This window comes from Anoplolepis gracilipes, chromosome 6, assembly GCF_047496725.1.
Source record: "Anoplolepis gracilipes chromosome 6, ASM4749672v1, whole genome shotgun sequence".
NCBI lineage: Eukaryota > Metazoa > Arthropoda > Insecta > Hymenoptera > Formicidae > Anoplolepis > Anoplolepis gracilipes.
Genome location: NC_132975.1, coordinates 12,669,997 through 12,682,372, shown reverse-complemented (window position 1 = coordinate 12,682,372; position 12,376 = coordinate 12,669,997). Strand labels below are relative to the sequence as shown.

General features: G+C 32.2%; 3 protein-coding genes across 4 annotated transcripts; all 3 read right to left on the bottom strand.

Annotated features, from left to right (window-relative positions):
• Nucleotides 1-1,141: 1,141 nt before the first annotated feature.
• On the bottom strand, nucleotides 1,142-4,333 carry LOC140666943 (odorant receptor 13a-like). Of its 2 annotated transcripts, none has more exons than XM_072894500.1 (6): nucleotides 3,758-4,333; nucleotides 2,971-3,442; nucleotides 2,256-2,486; nucleotides 1,912-2,022; nucleotides 1,662-1,817; nucleotides 1,142-1,279 (listed from the first exon to the last, which is right to left on the bottom strand). In XM_072894500.1, exons 1-6 carry the CDS (start codon nucleotides 4,009-4,011, stop codon nucleotides 1,232-1,234), a joined length of 1,272 nt encoding a protein of 423 aa, XP_072750601.1. In that variant the 5' UTR covers nucleotides 4,012-4,333; the 3' UTR covers nucleotides 1,142-1,231. The 2 variants fall into 2 exon arrangements, with proteins under 2 accessions (XP_072750601.1, XP_072750602.1); XM_072894501.1 differs by having other exon boundaries at nucleotides 2,971-3,322.
• Nucleotides 4,334-4,853: 520 nt separating this feature from the next.
• LOC140666949 (odorant receptor 13a-like) lies at nucleotides 4,854-8,010 on the bottom strand. Its single transcript, XM_072894509.1, has 6 exons — nucleotides 7,266-8,010; nucleotides 6,551-6,896; nucleotides 5,999-6,229; nucleotides 5,673-5,786; nucleotides 5,281-5,436; nucleotides 4,854-5,018 (listed from the first exon to the last, which is right to left on the bottom strand). The coding sequence occupies exons 1-6, from the start codon at nucleotides 7,520-7,522 to the stop codon at nucleotides 4,968-4,970; spliced, it is 1,155 nt and encodes a 384-aa protein (XP_072750610.1). The 5' UTR covers nucleotides 7,523-8,010; the 3' UTR covers nucleotides 4,854-4,967.
• A 904-nt stretch (nucleotides 8,011-8,914) lies between these two features.
• On the bottom strand, nucleotides 8,915-11,760 carry LOC140666944 (odorant receptor 4-like). The gene is made up of 6 exons (XM_072894503.1): nucleotides 11,255-11,760; nucleotides 10,470-10,815; nucleotides 9,930-10,160; nucleotides 9,629-9,742; nucleotides 9,358-9,513; nucleotides 8,915-9,113 (listed from the first exon to the last, which is right to left on the bottom strand). Exons 1-6 carry the CDS (start codon nucleotides 11,545-11,547, stop codon nucleotides 9,063-9,065), a joined length of 1,191 nt encoding a protein of 396 aa, XP_072750604.1. The 5' UTR covers nucleotides 11,548-11,760; the 3' UTR covers nucleotides 8,915-9,062.
• Between the last annotated feature and the right edge of the window lie 616 nt (nucleotides 11,761-12,376).

The window sequence follows — 12,376 nt, the reverse complement described above, 5'->3', positions numbered from 1 at the left end:
TGTCAGGATATAATTTTCAAAGTTTAAAAAGTCGATATCTCTACAGTGATTATAGGATCACCGAGAATAAAAGTTTGCAGAGTTAAAAATCGCAGCTTATCTACGCGAAATAAATTCAAAGCAAATTTTTGTAAAATATATTTTATATTTTTAAAATGTCTTTAAAAGCTATATAATGTTAAAAGTTAATTAAAAATTACACTTTTTGAATACAATTTGAAACAAAATGCGTATTATAATAAACAGTTATATCTTTTACATTTCAATAAAAATATAATTTCAAATATAATGGACGATAAGAGTATATAAAAATTAAAGGACTTTGTTTTGGAAAATTTACATCAGGATTTTCCGACAAACTGGAAATTGTATATGAAAAGAACAGAAAATTGCGCTACTTACTCTATACATATATATATATATATATATATATATATATATGTATGTACAATACCTTAGTATGATGAGAATTACATTTCTGCCAGACATAACACGTATAAACTCTGCTCGTCCGTTAACAGAGCGTTAACTCTAAGTTTGCAAATTGAGCGGTCACGAGGGACGATAAGATTACTGCAACTCTTGCGCACATAGAGACATGGTCGCCTCTAATAAAACAGTCCCTTCAGGGTGAGTTGCTGCATGAAAGCATTCTGATTATATGCGCGAAATAGCACTAAGTAATCCTGGTATAATTTCGTTGGCGATCACTGCGATCTGTTCGTCGGCCATCTGGCACGATCATACGATATCGCCAAAGCGAACGGGATATATATATATATATATATATATATACACACACATGTACACATATACATATGTAGAGTATATATATATATATATATATGGTAGTCGGGTACGACGAGTATAAAGGGGAGAGAGCCACCCCTCGCTGTGTCGTGGCAACTTCCGCAATTTAGCGCAGAACGACGTTCCAAACTTCTTTCAGGGGGATGAAAGCCCGTGACGAGCCTTCAGCCTTACGAGAAAAATATTTTTCTCTTCGTTCAAGGGGCAACAGCGTAGTTTCGACGATAAACTCTCACGCACATTTAACAACGTTTGTAAATATTATCGCGATATTTCCGAGGAGTAAGATAACCAAGCGAAATAATTTTCTTCTCAGCTGATTGTGGCTTTTATTAAAAATAAAATAATCTTCGCAACTCTTATGTTAGCAATTTTTGCAGTGATACGTTAACGTCGGCGATATATCATTATGCAGTCCTCGTTACAATGCGTGAAGCACGGAGACGTATGATGCCGATGATTTAATAATCTACGGCAGACAACATTGCTACGGTGCATAAAAAATAAATTTTATTTTGCGGTTAAAGTTCATTTTCGATGATCTCCACAATTTGCATGAATTTCGGGACAGAATTTTTTTATTTATAATTTTCATGAACTCAACGTAAAAAATGAGAAACTTTGAAGAAATAAAATACAAAATATTTGTCAGAATATAGAGTGTAGTATTACATACGTAGTACACAAAATACCCATTTCTATCTTGAATTTTTTCGTCAAGAATTTATAAATCATTTAAAAAACAAGTTTAAAATAAAGTGTTATTTATATATGTTTATATAAACGTAATTTGTGTAACGAGCCTTAACGTATAATTTTATTTATCATTAACATGATGAATGATGACTTACATTCGCAAATTGTTGCAAAGAGAGGTTCGTGAATCTGCCGACCGTGATTGTCAGTTGCTTTTGCGATCTCATTATCAGGAACAGTAGAATTCGACTTTCGTTTGGAGTCAAATTGTACCACAAAGATTCGTATGCCGCATCGCCAATCATCTTGCTCTGAAAATCGAAATGAAAAAGCGGAACGCGGAGAAGAGGGGTGGCGGGGATTCAAATAATTATTGTGATAAAATTACAAATCGTGATTGCCCACCTTAATGCTTAAATATTCGCCGGCAAAACAGAAAATAAACGCTTCTAAATTAATGACGATGTAAAATAAAAGAGATCTCACTAGCATAGAGGAGCCATGGGCGCCAATCGACTGTAATATTGAAAATTATCAATGTACATGGATTTTTTCTACTGTAATAATTTGCGTCGCGAGGGTATCAAATTTTTTATGAGCTGTTGAATGTTTAAAAATTATAACACAACTTATAAATTAAAAGCTTAATACATACTTAATACACATGTATATCAGATATGTGTCATCGAAGCGAACTTGATTATTGATCCATATTGCTTTGTGCAGTGAAAGCTATTAAAATTACTTACATTCACGATGATAAAGCCCAAGCAGCAAATAACGAGGGTGTTCGATATGAATTGTGCTAACGCGATGTACGAGTACAAGTCTTCGATTTTCTCGGTGAAAATGATAATGTTTTGATGCCTCCGAATCAACGGGCCTATCGTGACCATAGAGATGGTCGGTTTCTGATTCTTTGGTAAAATCTCTAACAAGTTTTCACGTAAGATGTCTATCTGACCGCCTGCATGTAGCACCTAGGAATTTGATCTCATTATCCTTATATATGACAGTTTTGAAAATTGAAAATATTTCAAAGTTTTTGTTAAAAAACGTGATTTTATTAACAAATTTTCAAAATGTAGCGTTATGTCCAGAATCTTGCAAATCAGAGAACAGATAATATTACAATAAAGAATATAACAATAATTAACTTGTGTGATGTTAACGTCGGTTGAATAAAAGATTTGTTAAATTATGATTAAAATAATGCTTGCAAATCAGTGCCAGAGAGTTTGAAATAAATTTTCCGAATAATTTTTTTTCCTTAACATTTTCTAAATAGATCAAAACTTCGTACGAATAATCTTAGTCATCGCGAAAACGCAGATCGAGCCACCCCTCGGGGTGCGGTTCTCGAGGTAATCTCAGTCGGGAACTTGAAAATCCCCCCGAGGAGAGAAGGGAGGGAAAGAGAGAGCCGGGGACGAAAGCCCTCGGGGGTCCCGGGGCTTAACTTACCAGCGTAACGAGCAGCGCGCTGAGCACGCCGATCACGGTGGCGGCCGTTATCTGATGAAGAAACTGCGTAGTCATGACGAGCTCGTAGACCGGCGACGTGCCGCTCTCGAAGGGTAACTCCATTTTGAGGAAGAGTTCGCGATCGTCGGGGTTGTCGTTGTCGCCATGCAGGACGACGACTCCGATACCGTAGAACATCACGGCTATCGAGTGCAAGCCGATGATTAGATTGGAGAAACGTTGAGACAGACCGGCCACGTAGCTCATGTTGTACCAGGCGTTGCCGCAATTTTCCGCACCTTCGCACTCCTTCCAGTCTGTCGCAATCCTCGCTAACACGTCGTTGAATATTCTAGAGAGAATCAGTTTCGTGGAGCATCGCGAGAGCAAAGTTGCTCCCCTTCGAAGATTGAGAAAACGATTTTTTCCGTATGGGATGATGAAAGGGGATGGATCAAAGATGTGAGCATAGCTATCGAGATCACGTTGACAGCATTACTTCAATGTGATAATAATTACATATAAAAAAATGGTAGTATTGAAATACATTATAATAAATCGTTGATACGTGACAAGAAAAAAAAAATACATTTATCGTTGTTGAAACGAATGACTGATAAGTACTCGCGTGAAGTTTTCTTATCGAGATAAATTTTATTAATATTATTAATTTTATTATTCTGACAATGACGAGTGCGTGCAAGCTGCTTCGTGCTATTTACGTATGTTCAATTTGCACGAAATCTGTCATCGAGATACGTATTTCGCCGAGTATTCAACGACGTACCGTTGTTTCGTCCAGAAAACAATCAACTTGACAAACAATAAACTGTACGACAGCGTCGCACTCAGGCCGTCCATCAGCTGTTCAAGATCCTCGGAGTTACAATGCAACACCACGTGACGGTATTGAAAGATCTGCGCGATTAACATCGTCGTAGTCCAGAAGAGCCGACTAGCGATCGTGTAAGCGGCATCTGGCCAGATACCAACAACCCGAAGTCCTATCTCGATCGGGCGAGTAATCGTGTTCGTCAGCATCGTCGAACTCTCGACTGATGACGTAAAAACTTTATGACATGACCTGACCGAAGTTACATGTATCCGCTCTGATGGGCAAGAGAGAACACTTGTAAATTTTCAATATTATCGAGAGGGCAAGTGTATCGTCAGTTAACGAAAAGTGAATTAATTAGCGAAAATGTAGGGCGATAAGAAACGCGTTATCAAGGGAGGGAATATTGAGTCAATAAAATTAACACATATGCTTAGAACTTGATCGAGACGCGCGAAAGGAACATAGAGTCTTGGACACAGTCGTGGAACAGATCTATGGACGGACACGAGAGGCGCACCTGTAGACGCTACGGATGAACTGACAGATACCGAGGGTCACTTGCCGGGGGCCGCGAGGAGCCCTACCATCATCGACAACTGTTGATCGGAGCAGGGGGCAGCTCATTAAATATTTTCATTGCTCTACGTATGGTGAAGTTGCAGCGTGTTGTCAGCGCGAATGCCGATTTTGCGGATGGAAGGAAAATCGAGGGGCCGTTCTTCCGCCGTGCCGTGTACAATTTCCATTAAAAATGTATGCTCTTGCAGGACGGAGGTCGACGATAGCTTACAATCCATCGAAAATCATGCGCAATGATCTTTGAAGAAAAGCGAAGAAGTCTTTTCAAGGGTCGCGTCGAGAAAGAAGGGAGAGTCGCCGAAGGATTCGTGGAAGTCGACCATACATTATATCCTATAGTAATCTTTTTCAATACATATATATATATATATATACACATATATAAAGAGAGAGAAGGAGAAAGAAAGCGAATATACACATAAATTATCTTAATAGTAATAAAAATTTTTTTACACTTTCTTGCAGCATATATTCGGAGTATGCCATGTTACATGCAATATTTACTTGCATTTCTAACTACTTTTAATTAATTATATCTGGGATATATGTAAGTTGAAAACTGACGAAATGAATATGATATTTATTGCATCGCTAATAACACCGATAAATATGATCCTGCAGAATTCATGATCTATAACATAACATATACATCAAAGAGTTTAATTTACTTGTGTATTTAATATAAATATAATATATACTAATATATATATGTATTTAAAAGACAACACATTTAAACATTAAAGATATTAGTGATATTAGAGAATGCAATTTGAACAACCTACATAATAAAAGGTAAAATAAATATAAATTTAGAAAATATAGATATATTTATGATAAATGTTATAGAGGTATAGAAATGAATTTTTATCTTGTATAATGTATAAAAATCTTACGCTTGCGAAGCATTGTAATGAAAGATCCGTCATCTTTCCGACTGTAAGCGTTAATTGTTTCTGTGATCTCAACATTATGAATAATAGAATTCGACTGTATTCAGGCTCCAAATCGTACCAGGCAGTATTGTATGCAGCTAGTCCTATTGTCCTGCTCTGATAACAATAAAAATTATAATGTAGGGATCTCTCTCTCTCTCTCTCTCTCTCTCTTTATATATATATATATATGTATATATGTATATATAATATGATAAAATTACAATAAAATTTAAAAAAAATTACATATACATATATATGCATATAAATATATAGTTTTTAAATTTTATTTTTTAATCTTTGCATGATAAGCATTAAAATCATTCATCAAGATCGTCATAATTATCGCTTACCTTGTTAATCAGATATTCCCCAGCATAGCAGAATATGAACGCTTCGATATTCGTCACGCTATAATATGAAATGGCTCTCACTATTTTTTCTGTCGCGTCAGGATTGCCGAGCGCCTGCAATATCGAAACACGTCATACAACAAATATAATTCAACGTATAAATACTTATTTCTATGAGTAATGAGAAGAGAATCAATAAGATAAATACACGGTGCAAATACGATATTAAGTATGATTAATTATGATCGTGACCATTAATTTTGAAGAATAAATAATTGTTTCTACTTATAATATCTAATGTATCCGTTTTATTTTATTTTACTTACTGTTATAAGTAAAAATCCTATTAAGCAAATCATCACAATGTTTGATATAAACTGTATGAACGCAATAAACGTATATAGACTCTCGATATTTTTTGCAAAGTAAATGATTTTCTGATGTTTCTGTATAATTTTCCTCAACATAATGGTGATAGATTTGCATTTATTTTCTTTGGATATCAGCTTCGTTAACCAGCAATGCAGAATATTTATTTGACCACCTACATGTAGGATCTAAAAAGAAAAAGAATTAGAAACCCTTATTTGTAAAATGAAGAATCATTTAAGTAACGAGTTAAAAAAATTATAAATTAGTGTATATTATTTTCTGACTTGCATATTCTACTATAATAGAGAATATCTGATCAACTAATTAATTATTAATAATAATTTGACAAAATGCGAAGAATCGACATATATTTGACAAAACAAATGTGTAGCAGTTATTTACTGACTTTGCATTTATTTTTATTAGAATTATTATATAATGCGGATATGTGTATATGAGTGTTTATGTATATATTTATTAATTACACATATTTTTGTGCAACTCACCAAGATTAGAAGTAAAGCGTTTAGTATACCCAAGCCCCAGCTAGACATAATGAGATGTATCAATTCCACGATTAACACGACTTTATATGTGTATTGCGTGTTTATGCTGAAAGGAACTTCTGCTTTGTAAATGTGGGGTAGTTGGATTGTACGATCGGTGACATCGACGTTGGCTAGAATGATACCAATGCCGTAGAAAAGTACAACAACTGTATGAAGAGTCATCATCGCGTTAGCAATACGATTCGACATCTTCGCTTTGTTTACTGCCTCGTGCATCTCGATATCACTTTTGGCACAATCGTTCCAGTCTTCTGCCATCATTGCCAATATTTCGTCAAATAATCTACGCACGGTCGAATTGATATGTGTGAATTATTTAATGATTATAGTGTACTTCAATTTTGTTTACTAACTTAATCTTGAAATTGAGCACAAAAATAAATGCGAGGAAAAAGGAACCATGTAAAAAATATTACAACAGGTGGAATACATTTAATTTTTAAATTTAATGAATTACGATTTCGCGCATACATAATTTAAATAGATAGTTTATACTTTAATGAAATACTAATATATATGAAATAAAGTAATAGACTTACTGTTAGATACAGAATAAAATACTCTTATTATATTATTATAATACATACGCACACACATATACATATTTTTTACTCTTTACTTCATTAACTGTGTATATATACGCGTTACTCACCGTTGATTCAACCAAAAGAAAACGCACTTGATCATTAATTTCAAGAATCCTAGAAAACTACTGAAACAATCCATTAAGTCAAATATGTCGTCAGAATGATAATGTGTCAAGAAATATAGATAATGACAAAGTAGAACGATAGTTATTGTAACAGCCCAAAATATTCTGCAGAACATAACGCATGATATATTTGGCCAGATACCAAACAAAATGAGCGCAAATTTTGTTGTACGATTAATTGTGCTTTTACGCATCATAATTTTATATCTCTTCTTATCCTTGTTCGCGATCAAGATATCGTTTATGTACGAACAAATGTTCCTTGAAATATGTGAATATACTAGAAAAAATACGTGGAAAAGAAAAAGAGAAATATAATTTTGCTTAAATGTATTTGTCGAATGACAGTTCGACGTAGTATCACGAAATATCTACGTAAAGACTGAAAGATTGTGAGAGGTCAGCAAACAAATGCACCCCTCGATGAATGACCAATAGGAGTTGCTCATTAAATATTTTTATCGCATCGCGTGCGAACCACAAATGCGTTATTTTTTTTCTATTTCGATAAGAAGAAGAAAATAAAAATAAAAGATTATTTTCCTCTGCTTTTTGAGTGTCGGTGTCGTGATCGCGAATTGCTTTTGCTGAATATGCAATGATTTATGCAGAACATTAGGGCGATGTATGTTCAATAATGAATCACGTCCCGGAGCTATTGGAAAGGTTTTATAATTTCTAGTGGATGAAAAGACTTCGAAGAGAGAACATAAAATAAAATAAATGCTATTATATATACATACATATATATATTTTTCTGTGTAATATTCGAATTACGTAATATTCTTGATGTAATATTCATTAGCATACTATAGCAATATTTGGCAAGAAATCAATAACTGAATATTGTATCTGATAAAAATAAAGGCAAGCTATTTATTATAAAATAAAAGTGAAGTGTATTGCGTGACAAATGATTTAATAAAATGTCAATATTGAAGAGATATTTATTTGACATATTTTAATTTCTTTCTGACTTTGCTATTTTTTATAATTTTAACTAAGTGTACATTATATTTAACTTTTTGATCGTAATTTATAATGCGTATTATTATGCTACTTAAATTATTTTCATACGATGCTGTTTAAATTAGTTTTACTGTAGTGAATGCATTTAGAGAGATAGCCAATATTTTGTCATACATGTTTTTTCTATCTAACAACTTACATATTTCATTTGTCTGTGCTTTATTACAATTACGACGAACTGGACAATGTTTTTATTGCAATGCAAACATTATGGATAAATATGATTCCAAAACATTTATAATATATAAAAATATTGTTCTTTACGTTATAAAAAGGGAATATAAATATATCTTAATAATTATAAATTTTAATTGTAAAATGTATATATAAAAATAAATAATCATATAAATATAATTATATATATATTTATACATATATATAATACATGTATGTATATACACATATACATATATAATAAATATATTACGTGCATACATATATAAAATATAATTTGCATGTGCGTGTGTGTACAGAAAGAAGAGAAAAAGTGTGGATATATACTTTATATATATTTTATTACTAATTAAAGTAGTTTTTGGTTTATACTTTCTTGGAGCATATTCGGGGTATGCCATATTACACATTATATGTACTTGCATTTCTAACTATTTCTAATCATTTACGTATTGGATATACATGTATGTATATATATATATATATATATATAAATCTTAGAAGATGTGAAAATTGGCGAAATGAATATGACATTTATTGCATCGCTAATAGCACTGATAGGTATGATCCTGCAGAATTCATGATCTATAACAACAACAGGTTTAATATACTTATAAGTTTGATATACTACCATTAATGTATATATGCATATATACAATTTTATAAAAGACAACATTTAAAATATTACTGCGAAAATGTGCTTTAAACAACATATGTAGTAAGGGTAACAAATAAATAAATATAATTTTAGGAAATTTATATTATAATAAATATTATATAGATGTAGGAATCATAAATTTTTATCTCATATAATATGTCATAAACTTACTCTCGCGAAACATTGTAACGAGAGATCTGTCATTTTTCCAACTGTAAGCTTTAATTGTTTCTGCGATCTCAATATTATAAATAACAGAATTCGACAGTATTCAGGTTCCAATTCATACCAAGCAATATTGTATGCAGCTAATCCTATTGCCTTGCTCTGATAACAAAATATAAAAGATCTTATATATATTACAAATTTTTAAAATTTTATCGTAATCTTTGCGTGACAGTCATTGGAAACATTTATCAAGGTCGTCGTAATTATCGCTTACCTTGTTGATCAGATATTCCCCAGCATAACAGAATATGAACGCTTCGACATTCGTCACGCAATAATACGAAAAGGCTCTCACTATCTTTTCTGCCGCGTCAGGATTGCCGAGCGCCTGTAATATCGAAACACGTTATACAACAAATGATTCAAAGTACTAGTTTCTATCAGCAATAAGAGAAGAATTAATAAGGTAAATATGGTATAAACACGATATCAAGTGCGATAATCATAATCGTGACAATTAATTTTGCAGAAAATAATTGTTTACATTATATTTATATATATCTGTTTTATTTTACTGTTATAATTAGAAATCCTATTAGGCAAATCATCACAATGTTTGATCCAAATTGTATGAACGCAATGAACGTATACAGACTCTCGATATTTTTCGTAAAGTAAATGATTTTCTGATGCTTCTGTATAATTTTTCTCAACTTAATAGTGATAGAGTTGCACTTATTTTCTTTGGACATCAATTCCGTTAACCAGCAATGCAGGATATTTATTTGACCACCTATATGTAAGATCTAAAAAGCAAAAGAATTACCTCCTGTAAAATGGAGAGTCATATTTAAATATCAAGTCGAAAAAATATATTAGGATATATTATTTTTTTGACTCGCATATTTTGCTGTGCTGGGGAATATCTGATAAACTAATTTACTATTTATAATAATTTGGCAAAATGCGAAGAATCGACATATTTGACAAAACAAATGTGTACCATTTATTTACTGACTTTGCATTTATTTTTATTAGAATTTTAATGCAGATATGTGTATATGTGTGTTTATGTATGTACTTATTAATTACACATATTTTTATGTGCAACTCACCAAGATTAGGAGTAAAGCGTTTAGTATACCCAAGCCCCAACTAGACATAATGAGATGTATCCATTCCACGATTAACACGACTTTATATGTGCTTTGCGTGTTTATGGTGAAAGGAACTTCTGCTTTGTAAATGTGGGGTGGTTTGATCGAACGATCAGTGACATCGACGTTGGCCAAAATGACACCGATACCGTAGACGAGCGGGACAACTGTATGAAGAGTTATTATCGAATTTGCAATACGATTCGACATCTTCGCTTTGTTTACTGCCTCGTGCATCTCGATATCACTTTTGGCACAATCGCTCCAGTCTTCTGCCATCATCGTCAATATTTCACCAAATAATCTACACACAGTCGAATTAATAAGTTGCGAATTTAATGACTATCGCATGCTTAAATCTTAGTTTACTAACTTTATTTTGAAATTGAGCGTAATAAATTCGAGGAAAAAAGAAAGTGTATGAAAAATATTACAACAGGTGGAATACATTTAACTTTTAAATTTAATGAACGTTACGAATTCACGCATGCATAATTCAAATAGATAGTTTACATTTTAATGAAATGCAATATATATGAAATAAAGTAACAGATATATTGTAAGATATAGAGTAATATATACTCTTATTATAATATATATATATATATATGTATATATATATATATATATATATATATATATATATATACACATACATTATGTGTAGTCATATATAATAAAGACTATATATATATATATATACTCTTTACTTTATTTACTGTGTATATATATGCGTTACTCACCGTTGATTCAACCAAAAGAAAATGCACTTGATCATTAATTTAAAGAATCCTAAAAAGCTACTGAAACAATCCATTAAGTCAAACATGTCGTTAGAATGGTAATATGTCCAGAAATATAGATAATGGCAAAGTAGAACGATAGCTATTGTAACCGCCCAAAATATTCTACAGAACATAACGCACGATATATTTGGCCAGATACCAAACAAAATGAGCACAAATTGTGTTGTGCGATTAATTGTGCTTTTTCGCGTCATAACTTTGTATCTCTTCTTGCTGTTATCCGCGTACATTAAGGATATATATATCGTTTATGTAAGAACGAATGTTCTAAGGAATATATGAGTATACTAGAAAAAATACGCGGAAAAGAAAAAGAGAAGTATAATTTTGCATAAGTGTATTTGTCGAATGACAGTTCGACGTAGTATCACGAAATATCTACGTGAAGACTGGATTGTGACACGATTGTGAGAGGTCAGCAAACAGATGCACCCCTCGATAAACGATCAATAGGAGTTACTCATTAAATATTTTTATTGCATTGCGTACGAACCACAAACGCGTTATTATTCTTTGTTTTCTATTTCGATAAGAGGAAGAAAATAAAGATAAAAAATTATTTTTCTCTGCTTTTTGAGTGTCGATGTCGTGATCGCAAATTGCTCTTGCTTTAAATATGCAATGATTTATGCAGGACATTAGAGCGATGTATGTTCAATGATGAATCATGTCCCCGAGCTATTTGGAAAGGTTTTGCAATATCCAGTAGCTGAAAAGACTTCGAAGAGAAAACATAAAATAAAATAAACTGCTATTATATATATTTTTCTCTATATAATATTCGAATTACGTAATATTCCCAATGTAATATTCATTTGCATACTATGGCAATATTTGGCAACAAATCAGTAACTGAATATTGAGACTGATAAAAATAAAGGCAAGTCGTTTATTGTAAAATAAAAGTGAAGTGTATTACGTGACAAATGATTTAATAAAATGTCAATATTGAAGAGATATTTATTTGACATATTTTAATTTCTTTCTGACTTTGCTTCTTTTTGTCTAACTTTAATTAGGCGTACACTATATTTACCTTTTGAATCATAATTTATAATA

What these genes read in the sequence shown, in the direction of transcription:
- LOC140666943 (XM_072894500.1), bottom strand. Translation starts at nt 4,011, where the DNA reads ATGCTGACGAACACGATTACTCGCCCGATCGAGATAGGACTTCGGGTT. An exon ending in GTTTTCTGGACGAAACAACG is followed by an intron (nt 3,443 to 3,757) that starts GTACGTCGTTGA and finishes TGATCTCGATAG; the next exon opens with CTATGCTCACATCTTTGATC. An exon ending in TGGGCTTTATCATCGTGAAT is followed by an intron (nt 2,023 to 2,255) that starts GTAAGTAATTTT and finishes TCAATATTACAG; the next exon opens with TCGATTGGCGCCCATGGCTC.
- LOC140666949 (XM_072894509.1), bottom strand. Translation starts at nt 7,522, where the DNA reads ATGATGCGTAAAAGCACAATTAATCGTACAACAAAATTTGCGCTCATT. An exon ending in TAGGATTTTTACTTATAACA is followed by an intron (nt 5,787 to 5,998) that starts GTAAGTAAAATA and finishes TCGATATTGCAG; the next exon opens with GCGCTCGGCAATCCTGACGC. An exon ending in GGGAATATCTGATTAACAAG is followed by an intron (nt 5,437 to 5,672) that starts GTAAGCGATAAT and finishes TATTGTTATCAG; the next exon opens with AGCAGGACAATAGGACTAGC.
- LOC140666944 (XM_072894503.1), bottom strand. Translation starts at nt 11,547, where the DNA reads ATGTACGCGGATAACAGCAAGAAGAGATACAAAGTTATGACGCGAAAA. An exon ending in ACGCTTTACTCCTAATCTTG is followed by an intron (nt 10,161 to 10,469) that starts GTGAGTTGCACA and finishes TTTGCTTTTTAG; the next exon opens with ATCTTACATATAGGTGGTCA. An exon ending in TAGGATTTCTAATTATAACA is followed by an intron (nt 9,743 to 9,929) that starts GTAAAATAAAAC and finishes TCGATATTACAG; the next exon opens with GCGCTCGGCAATCCTGACGC.